At 42.4% G+C, this 24,211-nt stretch overlaps 11 protein-coding genes across 11 annotated transcripts; 5 read left to right on the top strand and 6 right to left on the bottom strand.

The window, feature by feature from the left end:
* Window positions 1–1,617: 1,617 nt before the first annotated feature.
* On the top strand, window positions 1,618–2,286 carry IL334_002582 (ribosomal protein L32; the record flags this gene model as incomplete). The annotated part of the gene is made up of 3 exons (XM_062934326.1): window positions 1,618–1,927; window positions 2,065–2,146; window positions 2,208–2,286. The coding sequence occupies 3 exons, from the start codon at window positions 1,618–1,620 to the stop codon at window positions 2,284–2,286; spliced, it is 471 nt and encodes a 156-aa protein (XP_062790377.1).
* A 158-nt stretch (window positions 2,287–2,444) lies between these two features.
* Window positions 2,445–6,937, bottom strand: IL334_002581 (uncharacterized protein; the record flags this gene model as incomplete). Its single annotated transcript, XM_062934325.1, has 8 exons — window positions 2,445–2,522; window positions 2,583–2,678; window positions 2,763–3,772; window positions 3,840–5,099; window positions 5,168–6,501; window positions 6,558–6,728; window positions 6,792–6,850; window positions 6,920–6,937. The coding sequence occupies 8 exons, from the start codon at window positions 6,935–6,937 to the stop codon at window positions 2,445–2,447; spliced, it is 4,026 nt and encodes a 1,341-aa protein (XP_062790376.1).
* A 505-nt stretch (window positions 6,938–7,442) lies between these two features.
* On the top strand, window positions 7,443–8,689 carry IL334_002580 (uncharacterized protein; the record flags this gene model as incomplete). Its single annotated transcript, XM_062934324.1, has 5 exons — window positions 7,443–7,896; window positions 7,966–8,097; window positions 8,161–8,290; window positions 8,371–8,501; window positions 8,592–8,689. 5 exons carry the CDS (start codon window positions 7,443–7,445, stop codon window positions 8,687–8,689), a joined length of 945 nt encoding a protein of 314 aa, XP_062790375.1.
* An 824-nt stretch (window positions 8,690–9,513) lies between these two features.
* Window positions 9,514–11,310, bottom strand: IL334_002579 (uncharacterized protein; the record flags this gene model as incomplete). Its single annotated transcript, XM_062934323.1, has 3 exons — window positions 9,514–9,844; window positions 9,910–10,912; window positions 11,115–11,310. 3 exons carry the CDS (start codon window positions 11,308–11,310, stop codon window positions 9,514–9,516), a joined length of 1,530 nt encoding a protein of 509 aa, XP_062790374.1.
* A 314-nt stretch (window positions 11,311–11,624) lies between these two features.
* IL334_002578 (uncharacterized protein) lies at window positions 11,625–12,680 on the top strand (the record flags this gene model as incomplete). Its single annotated transcript, XM_062934322.1, has 3 exons — window positions 11,625–11,971; window positions 12,206–12,508; window positions 12,659–12,680. The coding sequence occupies 3 exons, from the start codon at window positions 11,625–11,627 to the stop codon at window positions 12,678–12,680; spliced, it is 672 nt and encodes a 223-aa protein (XP_062790373.1).
* Window positions 12,681–12,880: 200 nt separating this feature from the next.
* Window positions 12,881–14,387, bottom strand: IL334_002577 (uncharacterized protein; the record flags this gene model as incomplete). The annotated part of the gene is made up of 7 exons (XM_062934321.1): window positions 12,881–13,090; window positions 13,229–13,411; window positions 13,477–13,620; window positions 13,836–13,958; window positions 14,053–14,168; window positions 14,248–14,283; window positions 14,354–14,387. The coding sequence occupies 7 exons, from the start codon at window positions 14,385–14,387 to the stop codon at window positions 12,881–12,883; spliced, it is 846 nt and encodes a 281-aa protein (XP_062790372.1).
* Window positions 14,388–14,778: 391 nt separating this feature from the next.
* Window positions 14,779–16,129, top strand: IL334_002576 (uncharacterized protein; the record flags this gene model as incomplete). The annotated part of the gene is made up of 8 exons (XM_062934320.1): window positions 14,779–15,138; window positions 15,214–15,229; window positions 15,291–15,353; window positions 15,460–15,567; window positions 15,635–15,663; window positions 15,727–15,781; window positions 15,857–15,916; window positions 16,053–16,129. The coding sequence occupies 8 exons, from the start codon at window positions 14,779–14,781 to the stop codon at window positions 16,127–16,129; spliced, it is 768 nt and encodes a 255-aa protein (XP_062790371.1).
* Window positions 16,130–16,485: 356 nt separating this feature from the next.
* On the bottom strand, window positions 16,486–18,763 carry IL334_002575 (uncharacterized protein; the record flags this gene model as incomplete). Its single annotated transcript, XM_062934319.1, has 4 exons — window positions 16,486–17,080; window positions 17,168–17,515; window positions 17,587–18,467; window positions 18,554–18,763. The coding sequence occupies 4 exons, from the start codon at window positions 18,761–18,763 to the stop codon at window positions 16,486–16,488; spliced, it is 2,034 nt and encodes a 677-aa protein (XP_062790370.1).
* A 483-nt stretch (window positions 18,764–19,246) lies between these two features.
* Window positions 19,247–19,995, bottom strand: IL334_002574 (uncharacterized protein; the record flags this gene model as incomplete). Its single annotated transcript, XM_062934318.1, has 3 exons — window positions 19,247–19,324; window positions 19,448–19,834; window positions 19,921–19,995. The coding sequence occupies 3 exons, from the start codon at window positions 19,993–19,995 to the stop codon at window positions 19,247–19,249; spliced, it is 540 nt and encodes a 179-aa protein (XP_062790369.1).
* A 435-nt stretch (window positions 19,996–20,430) lies between these two features.
* Window positions 20,431–22,970, bottom strand: IL334_002573 (uncharacterized protein; the record flags this gene model as incomplete). Its single annotated transcript, XM_062934317.1, has 8 exons — window positions 20,431–20,456; window positions 20,537–21,117; window positions 21,178–21,610; window positions 21,693–22,226; window positions 22,324–22,645; window positions 22,710–22,768; window positions 22,828–22,884; window positions 22,958–22,970. The coding sequence occupies 8 exons, from the start codon at window positions 22,968–22,970 to the stop codon at window positions 20,431–20,433; spliced, it is 2,025 nt and encodes a 674-aa protein (XP_062790368.1).
* A 332-nt stretch (window positions 22,971–23,302) lies between these two features.
* Window positions 23,303–24,009, top strand: IL334_002572 (thioredoxin; the record flags this gene model as incomplete). The annotated part of the gene is made up of 5 exons (XM_062934316.1): window positions 23,303–23,431; window positions 23,496–23,560; window positions 23,649–23,769; window positions 23,838–23,895; window positions 23,960–24,009. The coding sequence occupies 5 exons, from the start codon at window positions 23,303–23,305 to the stop codon at window positions 24,007–24,009; spliced, it is 423 nt and encodes a 140-aa protein (XP_062790367.1).
* Between the last annotated feature and the right edge of the window lie 202 nt (window positions 24,010–24,211).

Below are 24,211 nucleotides of genomic sequence, written 5' to 3'. Positions count from 1 at the left end.
GCGGGTGGGAGTAGCTTGTTTCGGTAATTATGGAAGCTGGGAGATAGCAAAGGACTGAGAAGTTCGGGCGATACTGGTGACTGCAAACGATGAAGTGCCTGGAGAGAATGAGGTGTATTCGTTTATACGGAGGATGTATGACCTGTCCAAATGCAAATCATACTTATGGTGAGAACAATGTGCACGGCGTCCGATGTGGCAATCGCTACTCAGAACATCAAAGCACTAGTTGGCCAAGCTGAGCCTGCACATGTTGTGGCCGGCTGAGGTTATCTCATGATACGATCAAGAAGTCCCTTAAGAAGAGGATTGTCGTGGGACTGATGCTGCACGAAACCATTTAACTTCATTCAGTCCTACCTGGGCTGCCTGACTCACTATCTGCGTAATGTCAATGACTTGTCATCTGATCTTGTGGACAAATACCTCATACGACTCGATTCTCACGAAGCGAGGTGAAGAAGCAATATGTTCCACTCTACTAGTTCCGGCCGAGTATGCAGAAGCCCCCGGTATAACCGAAGAAGAAGCAGTATTTGACTTCTGGCTCCAGGTCGAGTCGAGAGAGCTACTGGAATACTCAAGCTGTATACTCACCATTGAGAAAGAGACCTTCGAGTGAACATCCATTCTTAGCAATGAAGCACGTCATGGATCCAGACAAGACTACAGTCAAAGCTCCTTTATATCTAGTCTCCACAGACATACTCCGTGTAAAGAATTTCACTCGGGGAGCCTCGGACACCACTTCCCTTCCTTTCCTGACCAGAAGGCTCATCATCGACGCTAGAGATTCGAGCTTGGAGCTATGATCTAAAGATTCGCATATAAAAACCATGGTCCCGACAGACTATTGACTTTTCTTTTCGGTAATCACACGTTTAAGACACTTGCAACTTAATCCCACATATTATCTCGCTTAACACACCGAGCCCAATTTGTGAGTGCTCTGTATATTCTGGTGAAATCCCACCTTCATGGTGAACAGGACATGAGCATGTGGAGAGGCTGATCAGGAGGCATAGATCACAACGATGACAAACGCTGGCGAAGAAGCACAAAGATCCAGAGGTGATACAGCCACTTCTCAGATCACTGCACCTTCTAATACCACCCAAAACGATACGGACAGATGGTCTGGGTTTGGTGGGGGCGAAGTCTCCGAGAAAACTTGGGATGATGTCAAAGGCCACAGATTGGCCGTAAGCGGGGACGATACAAAAATACCTACTGTGGACCACAGCATTTTGCACGATGCCTACTTAAGATACGAAGAGTGGCAGAATTTTGTCTCGACTGATGACGTGAACAGTACCGCTTAAGATTACATACAAGCTGTCCTAGTAACGTAGCACTTCAAGGAAAGAACGTATGAATGCATGATGAGTTGAATCGAGTTCGCTTACTTTGCTTGCGCCACTCACTCCCATCAAAGGTGCCACTTTCACGGGAATAATTACGGAAATTCCCGTATGCACCGTCCTTGATCGTTCACGACAAGAGACGATTTCTCTAGATGTTTTACAGATTGAATGCATTCAACGTATTGTAGCATTATTTGCATCAATAATACCAGTCTCCTTCATCTTACATTCTGAACGAATCATCATCATCATCATGGCATCTCTTCCAGCATCCACGCGCTCATCGCTCTTCTCACTTCGACCGTTGATGTCCTCAGTAAGACCAACTTGGTCCCTCCCATGCATCGCTTCTTCTTCTTCTTCTTCCTCAATATCAGCAATCTCACCTGTCGCTCCCCTCACTTCAACTGCATCTGGATGGACATCCATCTTCCCTTCTTTCTCACTCGAATCAATACTCGAATTGATCCCACCGATCGTATGGGCAAGTGTACCTAAAAAGAAAACTTCACATAGTAGGAAGAGTATGCGAGCAGCGAATAAAGGGTTAAAGAACAGGACTAGTGAGTGTCAATCCCCAATGTGAAAGCATCAGAATACTGTTGGGGTCAGATGACTGCGAAGACAAGGAGGTGTAGGGGTTATGCTACTATTTTCTATGCAAGATTCAATCAATCGTAGCTGACTCGTATATTATCAGATTTGTCACTTTGTGAAGCTTGTGGGTCGATCAAATTGACTCATCACATATGCCCTAATTGCTATTCTCAAATATCACGAAGGTAAGCTTCCTTATCTTCCAGCATCGATGTAATTCAAGCAAGCTGACACGACTCTTCGTAGGTGGAAGAGAGAAGCAAGAGGTGAAATACCTGCAGGAACACTTAGAGAACCGGTCAGCGAGCAAAGGGCTGAACCATAGTAATGAATTATATGCATAAATGTGTGACATAGGACAACGATATCTGCTAGACTCGGGAGGCGTTCCTTTCGTATATATCAGTACAACAATCTTATCATCTCGCCAGTCTCTAGACCCCATATAAAACGCCAAAGATTCAAAAAAAACAATTTCTTCTCCTATCCCTGATTAGGCTTTGGACTTCCTCTGGCCTGAACTTGGGCGTTCTGGATACTAGGCGATCTAGCAAAATGTTGCTACATCCACTATCATTAGCTCCTGCGTCTGGACAAGGAGAACGAAAGGAGATTGCTCACGACGCCTTGTACCGCCTGATTACCCATCTGAGGAGTTCCAAGGTTCCCTTGCGCTTGCGCCTGTGCCTGTGCTTGGGCAGCAGCTTGCATTTGAGCCTGTCGTGGTAACCTCGGTTTTAGCTTACAATTACGGACGCTAAGATCACAAAGATGAGAGAAACGAAGACAGGTCAGACTCACATTCCTCATCATTAGAGCTCTAATTTGTTCCGGAGTAGCTTGTTGTCCATTAGCAGCTAATTGAGCGATGATTTGCTGCATCGCCGCATTGTTTACCGTTGGGTTTTGCATCTGGACTTGAGGCTGATTCTGCTGAGGCATTGGCATTGGACTAGACATCTGAGGTGAACCTTGACTGCCTGCACTCGGCACTCTTAGATGTTGGGGTACAGGTCCAGATGGTACCCTGGGAGCGTTATTCTGTGGGGAAGTCTGTTGCAAAGCAGGTGAAGAATGGGAGGGATCTCCATTGGGTGTACCAACTTGATTATAAGGTGAATTAGATAGTTGCGATGATTGTGAATGTGGTGTGCCACTCATTCTAACATTTTGACCTTGACCTTGACCTTGACCTTGAGCTTGCTGTGCAGCACGTATTTGAGCTTGTTGAGCCGCTATCTGTTGTGCTTGTAAAAGTTGCATTTGTTGTTGAACTTGTGGTGATTGACTCTGTTGTGGTCCCTGCATAGGTCTAACATTCCCTTGTCCAGGTACACCGTTGACATTCTGTCTGTTGACTGCATTAGCAGCTGCCACAGCATTGAGCAATTGTTGTTGACTAGGTGCCATGTTAGGCATAGGTTGCCCATTGGGTCCCATCCGTACAGGCGCATTAGGTGGAGGTCGCATTTGTGGTTGTTGAGGTTGCGGCTGTGGTGTAGGTTGAGACGATTGACCTTGAGGTTGTTGACCAGGTTGACCAGGCTGTTGGGGTTGCTGTGGTTGTTGTGATCCTTGTGCTGCTTGCTGTTGTTGAGCCTGATGAGCAGCTTGCTGTTGCTGTATCATTTGTTGTCTCATAGCCATTTGCCGTTGTTGTTCTTGCATGGCACGTTGTTGACGTTGTTGGATAGCTTGAACATCCCTTTGATATTTTGTTTCAACGAGTTCCCACGGCGTAGATATCGATGACATTAAATAGCTAACATGAGATTCGTGGACATTGATCACTTTCTTTGGTTGGTCTTTCACTACAACAGAAAATGATAGTCAGCTCATAATCAGCAATACCGTCAAAGGCGGATAATCGGAACCCACCAGGCATCTTGACCTTGTTCGCCTCTCTTCTCCTGTTCATCCTCTTTGCGGCATCATATATGGCTTGATGTCTGATAGATTTCTTCGATCCTTCGTATTTCGGTTTCGCAGCTTGTCTATCTCTCTTCGACATTCCTGGAGGTGGAGGAGCGCCATCGGGCTGTTGAGTATCTGTTCCAGCTGTTCCTGGAGCTTGAGGAGTCGCTGTAGGAAGGGCAGGGACTGAAACACCGGTAACGGGAGTTTGTTGCGGTGTAGCAGATTGAGGTGTTTGAACTCCTGTTTTACTGGATGCAGCAGTCGAAGGTGGTACAGCGGATTGAGGAACAGGAGCAGGAGCAGGGGCAGGGGCAGGGGCAGAAGCAGAAGCGGGAGCGGGAGTTGGAGCTGCTGATATTGTAGCAGGAGTAGCAATAGCTGGCGGCTGGATGGTAGGTGTGGCAGCCACAGAAGCTGAGACTTGTGTTTCAGCCTTTTTCAATTTATCTTTACCTTCTCCATAGCTGAAATACCATCTTTCCCAACATTCGTAACCGGTTCGTTTTTCAGTTGGTATTGTGGCTTTTTCGGAATTGAAACAGTCAGCAATGAGTTGCCAATGAAAAGGATATGTGGCGACAAGTTTCAACAAATGATCATCATCTTCCGTACTCCAGGCTAATTGAGGACGAAGATGTTGAGATGTAGGCTTTATTTGTTCAGGAGGGCGAAGTGAGTCCAATGGTCTCATACCCCTTCCATAAAATACGCTTGAAGTAGCAGCTACTACCGTAGAGCTGACATCTGTTGTTCCTTTTGGATCTTCGAAATACGGTCCTTCGTGAAGATCCCATATCCCATCCTGAGCGTTTTTCGCCGGCTGTAGAGTAGAAACTAAGATTGGTCGGATATCCATAATACGTGATGTGTGAGCTATTCGATTCCCCGCTGTTTGACCTTCGTCTAGACGCCGAGGCGGTTTGCCGTCTTCGGGAGGTGCAGGACCGGTATACACTGCTAATTCAGGGAAAAGGTCAACGAGAGAAGGCGGTGTTTGAGCTTCAGCAGCATCTGCGGTTGTGGATGGTTTTTGAGTGAAATTTGGAAGTGACTCCAGGTCGATTATTGCAAGATTGAAAGGTAGTTCTAATAAGGGTTGCCGAGCGGCGACGAGTTCTTCAACATTGGCAAAACGTTTGTTGATCACAAGTCCATTCGGTAATACTGTATCACGACGGACTTCGGAAGCATCACGATCATTGTCATCCGCGTTGTCAATATCTGCGGTACAGATAATCAGCCTTTCAAACGTCACGTATACCAGATGGAAAAGGATGATAGAGACATACCATCAAGGCCAACTACCTCTTCACCGACATCTTCAGCTTCACCCTCAGCGTCTTCTTCTCCTTCAGCATCTTCCTCCTCTCCATCCGCATCGGCGGTACCACCGTCATCTGGTTCTCCATCTGCATCTTCTTCTCTTTCAGCATCGACGTCTTCGCCCATGACCACGTCTTCAGCTTCTTTCTTCACCTCCTGCTCTTGATCTTTGTCCTTCACTTCCTTCATTTCTTGTATACTATCCAGCACTTCGGCTCCTGCAACACCTTCTTCTATTGGCGAAGGTTCTGCTTGTCCCACCAGCATTTCCACATCGTCATCTTCTGCCGATGTTGCCGGTATCTCCTTATCCCCACTGTCCATATCATCCCCCTCAACTTGATTGCGACGGCCAGAATGACCAGGTATAGGTTGATCTCTACTTTGACCCCAACCTCGTCCTCCCACCATCAGTTTTGCTTTTTCTTCTGGATTTGAGAGGTGCCATTCAACGACTTGATAAGCGAATTCTCTCGATTCAACAATCCTCCATTTTCTTTCTTCCGTAAAATCGACTCTCATCCATTCCATTTCTTCCAGGAGATAGTCCCAATGTGATTTTGGTACTGGAGGACCCCTCAGTTTCTTGGGTTGTCTTAAGCTCCACCTCCCCTCATTCTTCTTCATTTCTATCCGTTCCATAGCTCTGACATGTCGCATTTCTGCCAAAGCAACTTTCCAATCGTTTGTCAAGACGCATTTACTAGATTTCGTCAAAGATCCACTTAATGGATTCAGAGAGTATGAAGCTTGAAGTTTATATAAATCGACTTGATCATTTAATTTCAGCCTTTTCTTCGATGAACCCGTTGTTTGCGTCGGGCGTGGTTGCGGTGGTAGAGGTGGCAGTTTTGGTAATTTCGACGTATAATCCGTTTCTAATGGCATCAAGATTTTTGGTACTTGAGCGGGTTTCTCAGATGGTCGATAATTGTCCAATGGAATCCAATCTGGTACTACCAATTTAGGTGCAGGAGCGAAAGACGTTGAAGGGATTAAACGAGGTCGAGGTTGTATTTCGTCCATCGTGACTGTTAATGAAAGACTTGGATCTTCCAAGCCAAAAGAAGGCGATTTCATCAATCTCACAAAGGGACGTTCTTGTGTTTCATCGTCTGAACGCTTTTGGCCTATTACACCTGAATCCATACTTAGATGTGTTTTGCTTTGAGGTGGAGACAATGTAGATGTAGAAGCTTGAGGTTGATCGACTGCGGCTGGTTCATCAGGAAAAACTGTAGAAGTCGCAGGTGGTGATATAGGCGGTAATGGAGGTAATGTTAAGGTTGATATACTCGATCTAGAATATTCATCAGCTTCTGAATTCGATGAGAGCGGTTCATCAGTACGACTAACCCTTCTCCAAGTTTATATCGCTCTCTCCATTCTTCGTAGCCCCTTTCGACCCTGTCTTCTTCCAATAAGCCTTCCTCTACTACGGGTGGAAATTCGTTAGGTCCATTTCGCCTAGGTTCAAGCATCAAATATAGCTCTTTAAGTGAATTGGCATATTGAGGCAATATTTCACTAGAATCATTATCATGTGTTAGTCTCATGACAATCTATCAGGCTTAGTAGGTGGTTTCTCACTCAATTTCATTCTGGCGAGTCTGCATGACCTCGTGTAATGCAGTTCGCAGCTGGTAAGGCTAACAATGAAGCAGATTATCAGTATCTCAGATTGATATGGAAGGTGGGAAGGAGGAGAGGTCACGTACCGATACATTCGCATCCATCTTGAATCTTTTACCCCCGGTTTTCCGCGTGTCCTGATGATAGATGGTTGACGGCCCGAATGAGGGCTAAGTCAAGCAAGGTTGACCCTCTTGAAGTGTAGTTATATGATGTCGAAAATGTTCAGTGGAAAGTCAAACATTAAGAGAAGAGTTCGAAAAGGAATAACATCAAACAATCAAAGGCGCGCCATGACATTCTACGATTTAGGCCCGGGACGAGCGAGGCGTGATCATCCTCAAGCCTAAAGGAGAGCCACGTTCCGATCACAAATCACTGTGTGGAGTCCCCATATTTGTGTTTTCTTTATTGTTCTCTTGATTTCACGTAGAAAAAGTGTGTAAAAATGTCTTATTGTTCTTTTCAGATTGAGATGGGGGAGAGCAGGACCCTTTGTTCAATCAGATGAATAAACACTCGGAGATCACTCATCTTCTTCCCAACTTTTCGAACAATCTTTAGCATTGTCAGCCATATCAGTCTATTTTCAGTACGCAAACCGAAAATATGAACGGCTCATTCCAAGTCAACACACCTCTTCCTTCACTCTCGTCCTCACCTACCGCTTCACCGGAAGTGTCCAGACTTCCTACTCCCATGCCGAACGGGGAAAGAAATGGGAGTCTTCAAGCACCGCGCCCTTCTACCTCTCCAGCCATATCTGATACCTCCGCTCAAACGCCCAGAGCAGGATCTCCGGTCTTGTTTATGCCTAAAACAGATCAATACGACGCTAGAGGTTCATTACCCAATACGTTGTTATCAGTCGGCATCATAGCAGCTGTTCTAGGAGCTGTCATAGGATCGTCGCTTTCTCTAGCTGGAAATAGAGTCTTAGTTCTTCTGGCAGGAAGTTGGGCCCGACCTCAACTAGGTTTCTATCTCGCTGCTGTAGCTACTTTCCATTTGTTAGAATTCATCACTACCTCAGGATGGAACCCATTGAAAGTATCTGTGGACGGTGAGTCATATCGGGTATTCTATACTCAGACTCATTTAGCTAGGGATTGCTGACTGTCGCGTTACATAGCTTTCCTTCTCAACAATACGAAACAATATCCTCTAGCTCACGCAATGGGTTTATTGGAGTATTTCATAGCATCGGTCTTCTTCCCGTCGAGGTTCGACTCAAAGCGGAACTCGTTTCCATATCTGATAATCAGTGAGTTTTCCAACTTCCTCATACGCAATGATTGGGTCGTGTAAGCTGAGGAGTGATGTTCAGTCGGAGCAGTCATGTTTGGAGCTCAGATCATCAGATCATTAGCTATGATTCAAGCTGCACAATCATTCTCCCACGTTGTGAAAAGTAAAAAACACGATGATCATACATTAGTAACTCACGGTCTTTATTCGTGAGTCAGATCCATTCAATCTGCATTCATGACCCGTGTACAATAAGCTCATCACCTTACTTGATGGCTGCATGATATAGATGGTCTAGGCATCCTTCGTATACAGGATTCTTCTATTGGGCAGTATTCTCCCAACTTCTTCTCGGAAACGTAGTTTCGACTCTTGGTTTCGTCGTGGTACTGAGCAAATTCTTTTCCAGACGGATCATCGGTGAGTCAACATTCGCCTTTGATTCGGATAAGTCGACTGAGATACGACATCAACGAGGTAAACACTAACTCATGTAATCTGTTCCTGTAGATGAAGAAAAATGGTTAATCAAATTCTTCGGAGATGAATATATCCAATATCGACAACGTGTAGGAACTAAATTACCATTCTTTTTCGCTCCTACATGAACACAATCTCGATTTGGCTCCAATAGAGAACACGGATGAACGAAAGGAGTACAAACTGTCAGGTGGACGACCATCATGTCAGAGATCAACAGAGCTATATTGGATTCGTCATATTATGATAAACAAGGGAACAACATCACATATGCCGATTTTCCAAATAAGTGTTGTGTGTTTGGTGTTCTTATTTTCACATAATTTTTGGTCATTACGTAGAATGCATTGTGTGAGGGTCGTGATTCAAATCATGGATTATGAATTCTCAACGCCATTTAAGCAGAGCAAAGTCTGATTCATTCTGATGTCTTTACCATCCATTCTTGTTGTCATGTTTTTATGTCTTCATGTTGATATTGATCAGATAGTAAAGTGAGGATACACCTCGATTATCTGACTCATCGACCGAGATGAAATCTGATACCAAGATGATCAAGAGGAAAAAGAAGAAGCGAAACAAATAATAATAGGTGATGATTGCGATTATCAAGATTTCCAAGATGTTAAATAAGAAAATAAACCAAAGAAAAAGAGTTGGATAGCTGCGGCTCATGTCATCAAAATATGCCAAATTGTGATTTCTGAAGAGATATAGAATAGATCCACGCGATCGACGTCAAATAACGAATGATCGAGCCATAATGAGTAGACTTCAATGGTACAGATAAAGAACTGGAATTACACAATTCGAACAGAAACGGCATGTAAATAGATGGAGTTAAAGGCACATGCATTATGGACATCGATTATGTTACAGGTAACCCACTTTCTCTATATGTCAATCTCTAGTGTGTGTTGATCAAGTATCTGACTAGGTCTGAGGTACTGAATTAACAAGAAATAGTCTTGAAGACATTGAAACCATCTGCTGCAGTACTGAGAACCATACCGGGAATTTGTGGATGCCAATGAACTTCTTTTGTATCTTTTTGACCTTGATGTACGAATAGTAATTGAGGAGGTACATTCGGGATTTCACTTCCATCTGCAGAAGTAACGATTGCCGGTGATTCATCTTCATCAGGTTCAACTGAAAGATCCCATAATGTTAATTGATCATCTGAACCAGAAGCTGCGAATACGGATGTATCGGTTGAATGCCATTCTACTGATGTTATAGGTGCTTGATGCCATGCAAAGTGAGCGACAGGTGTAGGTGTTCTGTATCATTCCCAGAACATCAGCCACAAAGCTCAACGATAAGTGAAATGAAGATGATCGCTTACCCTTTATTAAACATTCTCAAATCCCATACTTTCAACGCACCATCATCACCACCCGAGACCAACAAATATTCTACACCTTTATTCCAACTGATAACATTGACATCTTCATCATGAGCTTGTACAGAAACGACTGATTTTCTATTTTTGGCTCTAATATCCCAGACTCTGACTGTTTTATCCGCTGAAGCAGAAGCGAAAACTGTTGATTCTGAAGGTGACCATTGTAAATCTTCTATTGAACTTGTATGTGATAAATATGGTTGGGTGGAAGTGTTAAATCCAGTTGGAGTGATAGTGGTTAAAAAGATTTTTTTATCAATATCACCTGTCAATAATCCTGTTTGTCCCCATTCGATAGCGAAACCTTCTGATCTACCATGGTTCGTTATTGTATGTACTGGTAATTTTGATCTTGGTTTCGTGCTGGTGGTTGATGATGATGAAGGACCTGATAAAGTATCTATATAAGGTCTAACATCGAATATATGTACTTTACCAGTCTCTGAGAATGTTGCAACGTTATATGGATCAGGTAAGGAATTTGAATTTGAACCAGATTGAATTGGTTGTGCTCTGATTCTATTTACTGAACCTATATGTGGGATAGATAAGAAATCTAATGTAGCATCTTCATCTGTACCATCTTGATCTTCATCCTCATCATCTTCATCTGAATCGTCATCATCATGTTGTGTTTTAGCTAAATTTCCTAATTTCATAATGACAACTTCATCTTTTGCTTTACCTTGACCTGGAACTTCTCCAGCTTGTGTGCCGGTGACGATCCATGCTGTATGAGGGAAAGTGGCTCGATCAGAACCTTGAGTATCCCTCAATACGTCGAATGAGAGACAAGGCCATGCGTAGGAAAGTGAATGAAGGGCGAGGTAGACAGAGTTGTCAGGGACAAGATGTTCATCTGCTTCGAAAGCAGTTCCGGGGAGATAGGTTTTAGTTGGTTCAGGAGGGGGAGCAGAATCTTCTTGAGCAGGAGTGAAGTCGTCTAGTGGAGCATAAGAAGATCAGGATGTCAGCTTGTCTCCAACGTATCTTCCTTTCAGACATTGTCTCCCAGTTGTCTTCATTGACAAGAAAGCTTATAGCTGTATTGCAGAATAGTCATGGCTGAAACCACTTTTAAGAGACAACGACCAAATGAGGCCTCCTCTGATAATCCAGAGATTGATGACACACGATTTACTCACCTTCACCATCAACTTCACCTTCAGCTTCGGCATCTACGACTTCACCTTCACTCTCGTATTCGTCTTCCCACTTATCCTCGAATTCTCCCATTTCTTCATCAGCATCTTTGACGGCTGGAGGTCGAGCTGTTCCTTGGCCTTTCGCCGTCGATTTAGGAGGAGGTAATTCCGCTGCTTCAGAAGTCCGTTTTGCCATTTTTTCTTACTTGCTTGGCGCAAAGTTCTTTTACGTTGAGGACTAGCTAGTGAGCAGTAAGAACAAATGAAACGAACTAGTTCACTGAAATATCGCCTATGAAAATATTGGTTTTGCAACTTTTTTGGGAAAAGGTTTAGCACGGGTCAATTTTCAACTTTTTCAGAATACAACCGTGGGAAAGTATGATTTATAGTAATAATACTCAGTGGAAGCGAAAATCAAAAGATGGGAGAGAAAAGATAGTATTTTTGAGACTGAAGTATCTTCCATACGGTATATCATACATCTACACCTAGACTCAAGATCCCAACATGTCACTCCGAACACCGATTAGGTCTCTACGAAGGTATCTATCCACTTCCTCACGATCACTTGCCGATTTGGAATCATCATCGCAATCAGGATCAGGATCAGGTTTTTCACCTTTACGAGATATACTCGTTTCGTCTTCATCCCAAACACCATCTTCATCATCTCGACCTAATTTCCCATCTCCATCTTCACAAGATGTACAAGATCAAGTAGCTGCGAGAGGATATGACGTCCATTCCATTCCACCAAAAGTGGATCCCACATTGGATTTATTCACAAATTGTTTGATGAAAGATGGTAAAAAGGACGAAGCGCAGAAAATGGTAGGAAGGATCTTGAGCATGTTGTGAGTGATTTGTTTCGCATAAATCTGGAATAAAGTCGTAAAGGCCTTTCTTCTCTCAGATCATGCTGGAAGTACACCTGGAGGAAAGGGAGGAAACATTTGTACAGGATGGAGTGGAAGGGGTCAAATATAGGAATGAATTGCAGCCACGACTCGACCATCTATGATCTTCTACTATCTCAATACCCAAATTTCCGTATCAAACGAATAAAGCTAATATACGTGATCATTCAGACATCAATCGACTAATCTTGCACCTCAACCATTACTTCGTCAAGCCGTCTTACTCTCATCGCCATCAATCAAGATACTCTCAATGAGGAAATCAGCTAAAACGATATATACACCTAGGGCATTAACAGAACGTCAAAGATCAAGACAAGGTGTAGCTTGGATATTGAAAGCTTCTGAAAGAGGTAGGAAAGGTGGTATCTCAAGGGATCAAAGGATCGCAAGAGAAATTTTGGGTATATTGGAAGGTCAAAGTGATGTTTTCAAATGGTTAGAAGAGAGACATAAAGTAGCTTATTTGAATAGGTATGTTTAAAACCATCTAACTCTTCATTAAACCCTCCAAGAACTCTATCACCTACTGGTTTTCTGTGTATGACCACAACAGTACTCAGAATAGGGCTGGACTCCTCAGTCGAGGAAGGAAATTGCTAATAATTCTTTTATTTTTAACAGATCCAACATGACTGCTCGATAGGTTGTAGTTCAGCGATAATCGTGACCAATTGATCCATGCATTGTAGATGCATAGTCATGATTTATGCATTATATGCAAATCTTCGCCTTGGTCTGCTACGAGAAACATTTTGTAGAGATCCCGATGGGTTTTCCAGGTCTTTATCCTTTTTCATAAGATATTCATTTCCTCCTTTTCTTGTCTAAACGCTCAGTACAGCTTTATTTCCCGTTCTTGCCGAACTTTCTCTTCTTTTTATTAATCTCTTCTGCTTCCAAATCAATCTCCTCTTCATCATCATCACTTTCTTCGTCTAATTCATCATCTTCATCACTGTCCATTCCGAATTCATTGCCTGGAGAATTATCTCCGCGGTTTTCGAAATACGCATAGGCGTCAGGTAGGATTTCCGATCGAAGTATATCACCGATCTATGAGCCACAACGGACAATTAGCATGAAACATCTTTTGGTCTCTCGAGTTGTGCAAGAATCTCCTAAAAGTACTGCGGGAAACGGTTTACACATCGTTGTGACAGTGATAAAACAGAATTGAGGATGTCTACTCACTTGTAAGGGATCCTCAGCGTTCTCGAAGAAAATGAAGAAAGAACCTAAATCTCCTTCAAAACCGCCTTCTGAATCATCATCACCACAAACATGATTAGGATCATCGTGATCATGACCTTGAACTACACGAGGTTGTTTTTTAGGTAAATTTTTATCTTCAGACTTCCAATCAATCTTGATGCTCTAGTCGAGACACCGATCCATCAGCTTTCTCCTATGCTTCGACGGTATTGCAGCAGATGACTTACTTCAGCTGAAAGGTCATCTGTACCTTCAAATTTCCTCAGTTCATCTGTTATACTACCATCTTTAGGAGCAGGTTCAGTACCTTCTTTCAAGGCGTATTTCTTGGATAAAACGGTATTTGTGAAATAAGGGTTTTCTTTGAAGTGCTATTTGATTTTCAACGATTTTAGCCATAAGTCATGATACCACGTTACGTTTCTGCTCGCTCTCACCTCACCCAAGCGCCCCATCCTTTCACACTCGCTCACATGTACATGTCTGAGGCCTGACTTCAGGCCTCCCATCACGCGAACCGGGCATGTTCCTGCCGCTCTCTTTCGCTCATACATCTCTCACTCCATTTCTGAGGCTAGATACTCACGAACTTCAACTCGAAAGGTCTGAAATCGTTGAGATCTTGCACTAATTCTATATCTTCAAGGAATGATAAAGCGTGTTGATCCTCTTTGGAGGTTGCCGTGGCGGCCAGTTGAGTATGGTTGAGCTATACACATGACACCATGTCTGTCAGCTTCTTTGTGTGCATGCATATCCGTTACGGACAGAACTTCAACTATGACAGCGACGCCTGTACGTACTAATGTTGTCAACCAGAATTTATCGATTTTCTTTACTCTCGGTCTTAGGTGTTTAAGGTAAACTTCTGTTTCTTGAACGTAAAATCTGTTTTGTCGAACATTCTTGTCACCTTCCTCTATTGGGGTCATCGTAAAACGATCAGCCTTGACCTCGAGTTTCTCACACTTGTCAAATGCAGTCATCATGGGACATACCAATCTCAAGCTCGTCGGCGAGGTCTTGAGGAACGACTAAAGTGCTGTATGATCAGCTTGATGATCGTTATTGTCAAGATGGACATATCAGTGAAGCTGTACTTACCAGGAGGCTCAAATTCGAAATCTTCAGCACTCATATTGTACACAAGTCACTTGATTTGATGTATATGTTATTTTGAAGAAGAGGATGTATTGGAATGGATTTGACAAATACTCGAGCAGCATATTAACTTTTGATATTAATTATCTCATTGATTAATACTTTCATACGCGTATAAACGGTGGAGTGCATGACACGTGGCACTGTATGTGTATATACGAAGTGAGTCTGTTGAATATCTTATTGATTTATTTATTCTCAATTTATCCCAATTTTAAATACCCCCGGTTGTTCTTGGATAATGGATGATTACCGGAAACACATCGAATGGAACCATAAAATGAACGAACAGTGTGAAACAACATCTAGTCATTCATCTTTCAGTGTGACAAAGAGAGTACATACAGCAGCATCGACCTAGAGACACAATGACGATGCGATCACTATCACTATTCACGTCTTTACGTTCATTACCTCGTTCAACTTATATCCTTGGGAGATCATCGTCGCTTTCAACACCGATACGATGGAACACATCGAACGCATCACATACATCTCGAGTTCAAGCGGAAGCCACCACCTTCGCATCGAAATCAGCTCCTAGGACGATATACGATTCGCCAGAAGCCTCGAGGGGCATGCCACCACCTTCATCCGGATTTCAAAGGAGAAGAGTAGAAGAGCCAAAGATCCAAAGGGAGGGTGAAAAGGGCGAAGCGTTTAATGGGCCAAGTAGACCTAGATTGATTTATGAACGACCAGGAGATAGGGATTTACCTAGAATAACGGTAAGTCCGCTTATCCTTATTCCGAATTCATCTTGTGAGAGGGATGGTGACTAATTTGACATGACAATGGAAAAGAATAAATTACCATATGGTAAGCTATCGAATTCGTCTCACTACTGGGAAATTCCAGTTGATGTTTCGTTATGGAACAGTACTTGCGTTGGGTTTACTAGGTTTAGGATGGGGATTATTCCTTCTTCACGCCACTAACGCAGGTAAGTCTGAACGCACCGTAAAAGAACTCTGAATCGATTTTATCTGTTAATTCATACTGCTCGTCGTTGAATTGCCAATGATATCATGCTAAATCTCTCAATATAGAACGTCTCGCTTCATCCGTCTTACGTCAAGTGACATTCCAACTGCGAAATTCTAAAGAAGTAATAGCGGTCCTAGGAGAACATGTTAGATTGGTTGAAAACTGGTGGGGTGAGTTAAGACATCCCTTAATCTCGTTCCGATGAAACTTTGGCTGAAATACAACGTTCGATGACAGCTCTGGGTCAACCTTGGATCTCTGGTACAGTGAGTGGAAAATTTGAAACCAGTACTATCAACAAGAACAAGTAGCTGAAAATCTGTGTGTAGATCAATTTGATGCAAGGTCGAGTGGATTTAAGTTTCAGGATACGAGGCGATAAAGGTATATCCTCAGCTTCTTAGATAATCGTTCCGTTCGGGTGAAAGAAACTGACAAGTATTTGGTGTTCCTCCTCAGGCGCAGGAACAGTATATTTCACGTCTATAAGGCCACAAGAACAAGGTGCATGGAGAATAGGTGAGTGATCTGGTATTTCAGTATTCAATACGAAGACAACATTGGATTTCATGCAACAGAAGACCATGCCGCAAAGATTGTTTGTCCCAATTGTCACCACCACCAACATTTCGCTGATACTTGTCCGTGTTGGTAGTGAGGTATAAGATCATTGCGGACGATGGAGAAGTAGTAAGATTAGAAAACTTGGAAAACTTCAAAACTAAGTTGTAGGATTGTGGAAATGACAAAATCAGCATATCGGAGAACTATCAAATCATCGATTGGAAAATTCTCACCATACTTCTTTGCTTTTCAAAAGGATCTTACGCATCTTCTGCTATCAAACACTCATCTCATCAGTAAGGCAAAATCATGCCCCAGGCTTTTGATTCAATCATATCAGTCACATTTTCTGTATCTATGTTAAATGGATTGTTCATGTTTTTCTTTTGCTATTTGGCCTTCCTGGAAAAACAATTCACATTTACCAGCTATAACAACGATACTCGCGTCATCAAGCTACTCCATCACCCGTTATCCGTGAATATGCATATATACAAAATGCGATGCTATTTATGCGATTTTGACTATTGTCCATTTTCTTTCCTTCCTGCTTCTTCAGCAGCGTCAACTGCGCTTTCGAACCAATTCTTTAAAACTTGTTCATCTTCTTGACCTACACTTATTCTCACTAAACCTCTTTCAACACCGTGACTTGCTGCCCAATCTAGTTCCAGATAATGAGCCAAAATAGTATATGGAGAAGCCAACGTAAAACTTGTCCCTAAAGAAGGTCCTTTCGCACATCCAATCGTATTATAAAACGCTTTTGACGCAGATTCAGAGGTAAAAGTGATTGAGAATAAACCACCAAATCCACCTTTTCCTGTCGGCGGTGATCTTTGACATTGTGTATACATGTCAGGAGTCTGGTATCGTGGATAATAAACTTGTTTGATCACTTTTCCATTTGATGGTGTTGATTCATCTTGAAGTGATCTTCCATATAGATATTCAGTCACATCATAAGCGTTGTCATTGACACGTTTAATCCTTCCTCTGTAATCTCTTGAGTTACGTTCCAGGTAAACTGCATCTTCAGGATAAACGTTATCTTCATATATTTCCTCTTGAGCATCTTTGAGATCTTGGAAAATTGGACTATTAGGATTCAAGATGAGACTAAATCAATCACATCCCACAAGAGAGGAAAAGTCAGCTCAAGTCATTCGCGATCTGGTATGGAGCAGAATGAAACCGACGACATACCTTCCGCCCATGACATTGGCATCTCCACTGAAGATTTTTGTCAAACTGCTAACTACGATATCGGCAAATTCGACCACTTCGACATTGATGAAATTTCCAATGGTTTCATCAACGACGATGACGAATCCATGTTTATCTGCTAATTGTCGGATCTTGACGAGATCTGGACTTCTCAATAATGGATTTGATGGGAATTCGCAAAAGAGTGAGAGGATTCGAGGTTCATCAGTTTTGCGATCTTCTAATAATTTCTCTAATGCAGGTACATCTTCAGAACCACCATTTCCCAAGAAATGACATCCCGGTCCCCATTTTTGCAAGATCTTGAGCGTGTCCGTGTATGGGAAACTACAATTTCGTTTTGAAGCGTATTAATAAGTAGGCTCTGACAGATATGAAGTAGAGAATCGAACACATACCCATAACAAACACTTTTTCCTTCTTTCTCACCTTTTCTCCTTCTTGCTACTCTTGCAATATCAAAAGCATGCCATATCGCACTCATTCCACAAGGATGTAAATAAACGTCATCCTCTTTCACCGATTTTTTTCCTGATCCTGATCCTGATCCTGCACCTCTAGCTACATCTGTGACTGTTCCATAACCTTCATCACTTGGTAAGAGGCCGCCTGCTATTCTTCTTTTCAGAGCTTGCTTGGCAAGAGGAGCATTAAATAGAGGTAGATTTCTACCATATCTTTCTTCTAAGTAAGTGGTCAGATCTGAAGTCAGAGCTTCTTCTTTTACTGGTTCCACAGGTGCGTCATCTTCTGCACTTCCCAATGTGGGCGTATTGGGTATACTTGGTGTATTTGGTGTATTTGCAGTTATAGGTGTGGAAGGTACAGAATAAGAATTTGTCCGTTTTGAATAATGTCTATTTCTGGTCGAAGGGGCTTTTGAAGGTGGTCTTTCCATCATTACCAAAGGAGGACTTGTAGATCTGATAGAAGAACCAGCAGGTGATTCACCTAAAAAAGCTAAAGCTCTTTCAGCTAATCTCGAACAAATACCATCTCCTGAATGTTGCCAAAAAGCTTTCCCAAATGACCAATTAACTTTATCGAACAATAGAATCTGTAATTCGATACAATCAACTCCGCCTAAAGCTTTACCTGAAGAAGAAGTGTCGATGATTGATATTGTCGAAGGACAAATGACGAATTCGACTATCCGAGATTGGATACAAGGGTGTTGTGATGCAAGGAAATCACGTCCTGCTATTGCCACTTTTGGTGATGGCAATAAGATACATTGCTCGTCTGGTCTTCCGAATTTGACTAGACACAGAGCTGCGAGCTATGAGATATAATTGATACTGTAAGTTGTCGTCCAATTTTGCTAGAAGGGGGACGTAGGATTGAAGTTGTTGATGATACACTTACCTTTTGTATGCTCCTATGAATGAAGAATCTAGGATAACCAGTCTCCATCTTACCTACAACTCTCTCTTCACCTTCTTCGTAACCTATATTGTCTTCCCAAGTGGGCAGAGAAACTGAGATGGCATGAGCTGTGAGGGCAGGTACTGATGCACCTAATGGAATAGCCGATGGCATCTTGGTTGCAGGGGCTACAGTGACAGTGGAAGGCATCTTGCCGAATTATCCTTTTCGGGAGAGAGGATTATTGACTGGCGAATTAGAGTTGATAACAAGATAAAATGAGATTCGAGAAAAGTCTGAAGAGAAGACAGCGATGTAGAAGTCGTACAATTAATCAAGTCATGACTCGGTCCGATGTCGTCTTATCGACGATTGCGCTTCGAGTCAAAAAAAAAAAACGATAATTACTCGTACCCTAAAATCAAATCCTATTCAGTTTGTAATAGGGATTACAACCGGCACACCCGGTTGATGTGTCGATTTGTAATAAAATGGTAATGAACATACATATGGTACAACAACAAACAACAGACAACATATCATCTGAGCGATTAACTGATTGACTAACTAATATTTGTACATTTATACTTCTCCGTTTCTCATCTATTGGTGTCTGAGATGATAACTCAACTTTGGTGCGATTGAATGTTCTTGACAACGGTGATGGATTGCTAAATTCAAATCATGGAGTGATTAACCCCAGAAAGGCTCATCATCTTCATCATCTAATTCAACCGCACCACCCCACTGTCTACCTTGATCAGCAGGTTCCTGCGATAAATTTCCCTCATATTAGCTAACTAATCTTCAATTTTCTTTTAGGGAATGTAGTAATATTGAAACTGGAACAGGATCATTGCACGAATTAAAAAATTAGGAATTCGCTCAACTAACCTGAATTTGGAAATCATTACCTCTTTTCAAAACTTTTCTTCCCAAATGATCAATCACGCCCAATTCTTCAAATCCTCTTTTCCCAATTCGTCTATTCGATTGGGTTGTCATATCTCCCATTAACTTGTCTACTGAACTTGAAGCTTCCTTTAACTTCTTCATGTCACTTTGACTTTGAAGTGTCTTCACAAACAAATCTCCATCGTTGTCGGTGAGCTCTTTCATATTTGATAAGGGAAGATCAAGTCTTTTAGAAGGTTTGTGTTCTTTCAGTGCTCCTGAAATGTATTCTTCGTGTTTAGATGGAGGAGGAGGAGAAGGATGAAGGATAGTTCCGATTTGACTTAATGGCATTGAGGATGTATCAGGTGAATGAGTCGACATGAGCTATAAAATCGTAAAACGTGTTTTCGGTCAATTTGCCTGTTTCAAACAACTTTGACAGAATTATTGTCGAAGCAACTAAGACTCACATCTTTCAATACTGTCGGTGCACCTAAACTTAAAGTAGCAGAAAAGAATATAGCTGTGAAATACGCTGCTCGCATCTTGGCTCTTGTTGTTCCAACTGAGATTGGGAAAAAGGATGAATGAGAGAAGATTTTGGAGTTGACAAAGCTTTATTTCGGTGCTATTCCCCTTAGTCTTCTTATATCGTCAATTGTTTCTCATGATATGTCAAATCAAAGCATGTGATCATGCACTATCAGTCCGTGCTTGATACTTGACAATATACTAACGGTGTAGGCTGGTCAGGGCTGTGAGATGCAAAAGGCTCACTTGGGTGGTATTGAAATTCCGCCTCATCATGCCTCACATCCTGCAAGAACAAGTATAATTTCGTGGTCAGCCAAAATCAAAAGTCATCTACATGCTAAGCTTGTTTGATCGAACGAAGTGGTTCCGGCCGGCCGACATCATCGACTTGTACATGCATAATGTTTCTAGCAGAACAAAGGGCAATGTCAAGCTTTGTAAGGATATTACAATTCCTCATCAGAGTCATCCGCTATATGAAGGCAAATTCATGAGTAAATCAGCTTCAATACCTTTGAGCTTTGAGGTTCTGTCATGTACTCGTAAACTCACCACCCATATTAGCTAAGAAATTAGCGAATTCATCGACTTTCTTATCTTCTTCGTCCATTTCTTCGTCCATTTCCATACCTGTTCCTCTTTGAGCTCTTCTCTGTTCAACCTCTTTATTCTTTTTCTCTTTTCTCTTCTCCTTCTTACTCTTCCTCAATAATCCACTTCGTCCATTTGCATCTATATCTGGTATTTCCTCTAATTCAGCCATGGGTTCTTCTACGTCCATATCCATAAATCCTAACATCAATTCGCCTTCTGTTCGTTCAGCTGCTACTCGTCTTTTCTTCGCTTTCTTCAAGGCAGCTTTTGATTTACCGCGATCAAGCATACCAGCTGGAAGAACTGCTAACTCTTCTTGAGAGAATAGCTTTGTGGGGTTAACACCAGGTTGACGAGCTATGAGAGATTGAGGTAGTGTTGAGGTTGAAGAAGAGGCGATTGGGACCGTAGGAAGTGAAGGACGAAATGTAGATGATTCAGCATCAGTATCGTCGTCGGAGTCTGGGAAGAACGATGTAGGAGCTATCTGAGCTGGTACACTTGATTCGACGTGGGATGTAGGCTCGACGAGCTCAACACTGCTGGACATTATTAGCGACCGACAAAACCAAGTACTGAGATATATACGAGAAGCTCACTCTTCAGCTATTGTCTCTACTACGACTGGTTCTCCTCCTTCCCAAGCAGCTTCATCGCCGATTGTATCGAATAGTCCATCTATGGTGAACGCCTCACTAAGCGTATTGAGAATTTTCGCATCTCCGACTTTATCGCCATCCATCTGTACATCATCTTCTCCTGTCGGTAACACCGTGGAAGTAGCAGAGGGTTTTTGTGTTGGAGCGGATGAAGGGTGGATCGCAGGTGGTACAGTATGATATAAGATTTTGCCTGAATTCCAATCTCTTAAAACTTGAACTGCTGATCCTTCCAAATCTGGTATACCACCTTTCCCTAATCTTCCTCTTGTCAAAGCCATCTTGATTAAGAAATCCTTCACATCGTCATAAGGTGGAATATTGTATAATTTCTGCAATTGTGATGGATCTACTTTTGTCAAAATGACTTCGACTGTATCATGTATTTTCATTTTCAATCAGTATAAAGGCATGTCTCAGCATTGAGATTAGATGAGATGAAAGGGCAGACTAACCTGGCGATATAGGATCTTCGACTAATTCCGCTTTGATGCAATTTCTCAACATTATTTCAGCTTGTTTTCTCTTTCCTGCTTCACCATCCATTTCCCTTCCGACATCCTCCAAGACTACACCTGGACAATCGAGGATTTTGACTCCTTTATCCAGAACCACTTCTTGTACCACACGAGTTTTACCTGGCATGGAAGCTACTGCACATGCTCTTGATCTCTTAAGCGAATTGATAAGAGAAGATTTTCCTACATTCGGATAACCAACGACACCGACTGTGAGAGATGAATGCGGTGTGGAAAGAGCATACTGTTTAAGTAGATGTAAGAGAGCAGGAGCTCCAAGTGATGATGATGTAGTGGGTAAAGCAGGTAAGTTGACTTGTTGTCCTGGGGTAGATGTTGGTTGAGATAAAGGTACAGCGACTTGTGAAAGATGTTGACGTTGATTTTGAGTTGATGATTTGAATGGCATAGTAGCGAAAGAATGACGAAGGTGTTTTAGCCATACTTCGAGATTTGCTCGAGGAACGAGGTCTATAGGAAAATCCAATATGACTTAGCTACCCATGTACTCCGCAAGAACGATATGTGTCACGCCTCCTTTCGCTTGATGGAACCTTCGCCGACTCACCAATTTTATTCACGACAGCCAATAACTTTTTCCCCTGGACATCTCTTTTCCTAACTTCTTCTTCTACCCATCTACTTCTTGTTCCATCTGGATCTCTAGCATCTAGAACTTGGATAATGACATCACTTCTTTCTATCACTTTCCTTAATTCTCTCATGAAAGCTTTAGAAGATGAATCTTTCGTCGTGAGTGATGCGTCTATAGGTTCATAGAATGATATTCCACCTAGACCTTCACCTGTAGCCGATGAACCATATTGATCTGCTGCCGATAGAGTTGCAAGTGATTGCGGAGTAGGATGCGCAGCTGTACTGACACCGATCTACCCGGTTCAATCTCAAGTTGAGCAAGATCATGCATGTTGGAAAGAAGGATGACGCACTTACCTTTGCTTTTTGCTTGTTTGCTAAAGAATGCAACTTCGGTATATCTAATCCTCTCTTTTCTATGAGCGAACAAAAACCGTCAGCTGGGAAATATCGAGAAGAAGGAAAGATCGCTCACTTTGAGCTGTTGGGGTAGCATAGACCTTTCCTCCCTTGTGTCCTTTCGATGATTTATCTGAAATCAAAAATTGGGATCAGTCGATTAACCTTCTAGCGTCGAATTACTTTGACAGTCCACACCGACTTACTAGCTTTGGGCATCGCTATTCACCTCTCTTGTATATGATACCCCGAGACTAGTTGCGTTTCTGTCAATGCACTGTTACGAGTGTTATATTCAATGGATGGTACTACAATATAAATCGTCGTTGAGTTAAAGATTTTTCAAAACTTGTTATCAACAAAATACGAGTAGCGTTTGGAAAAAAAAGTGGAGGTGGCGGACATCACCGCCTCTTCACTGGAATCAGCATCACATTCCTGAAATCGAGCAATGACAAAGAATGAATAATCCTTGATTCGTGACCATTGTGCCATATCTATACATCGCCCATTACAGTATCTCGAAGCAATACAAACAGCCCCTCACAAGAATGCTTTCAAACGCTGTACGAGCTGCTCGACCTCTCGCCAAGGCTGGACCATCACTGCGACCAGTGGTTGCTCGATCGTTCCACGCTTCTAGAATATCCAAAGATCATTTCTTAGATGCGAACGAGGAGGTAAGCTGGCTTGAGCTCAATGGTTTCTCCAGCTTACAAAGTACTCACTTACTCACTTGAACAGGCATTCTCAAAACGAGCTTTGGATGGATCGAGTGCTAAGCCCGTTCTCGTTGATTTCTACGCTGCGTAAGTCAGCTTCCAGTTGACGGGATCCACGACCGGATTTGTTTATCGAATTAGTAAGCTGATTGTGATTGTATGGGATGTCGTATAGATGGTGTCAACCATGTCGTGTTCTCACTCCATTACTGAAATCCCATACTGGTCCAGAATCACAATTTGACTTGATGACAGTTGACGTAGATACTTATCCTGATCTAGCTGCGAAGTACAAAGTGAGTAAAGTTCATCATTTTTACCTTTACCTTATGAAGTGCTGGATGTATCTAATTTCTCGGATCAGGTATCTGCTTTACCAACAGTAGTAGCGTTTAAAAATGGTGCTGTGAAGAACAAATTCGGTGAGTTTGTCCAAGTGACAACACGCTTGAACTTGGAAATTGGGGCTGATTCATCGGTTATTAGTCGGGTTCAGAGGAGAAGCAGATATCAAGAAATTCCTTGATCTCCTTTGATTTCGATTTATCACTTATGCATCACTGTTTATGCTGGGAGTACTAAGTCCGAACTACTGATTCCGTTTGTACTAACTCATCAATCAATACCACGTTGATACCACCTCCCAATTATATCTGTTGCAGTTTCCTCTTTCTCTCCCTGTACATGACACTCGCATGACTCGTTCAATTCTATCCGCTATTCCTTTAAAGATAGTTT

This window comes from Kwoniella shivajii, chromosome 3 (genome assembly GCF_035658355.1).
Source record: "Kwoniella shivajii chromosome 3, complete sequence".
Taxonomy (NCBI): Eukaryota; Fungi; Basidiomycota; class Tremellomycetes; order Tremellales; family Cryptococcaceae; genus Kwoniella; species Kwoniella shivajii.
The sequence above is the reverse complement of the archived record's forward strand: the minus strand, read 5'-3'. Positions and strand labels throughout refer to the sequence as shown.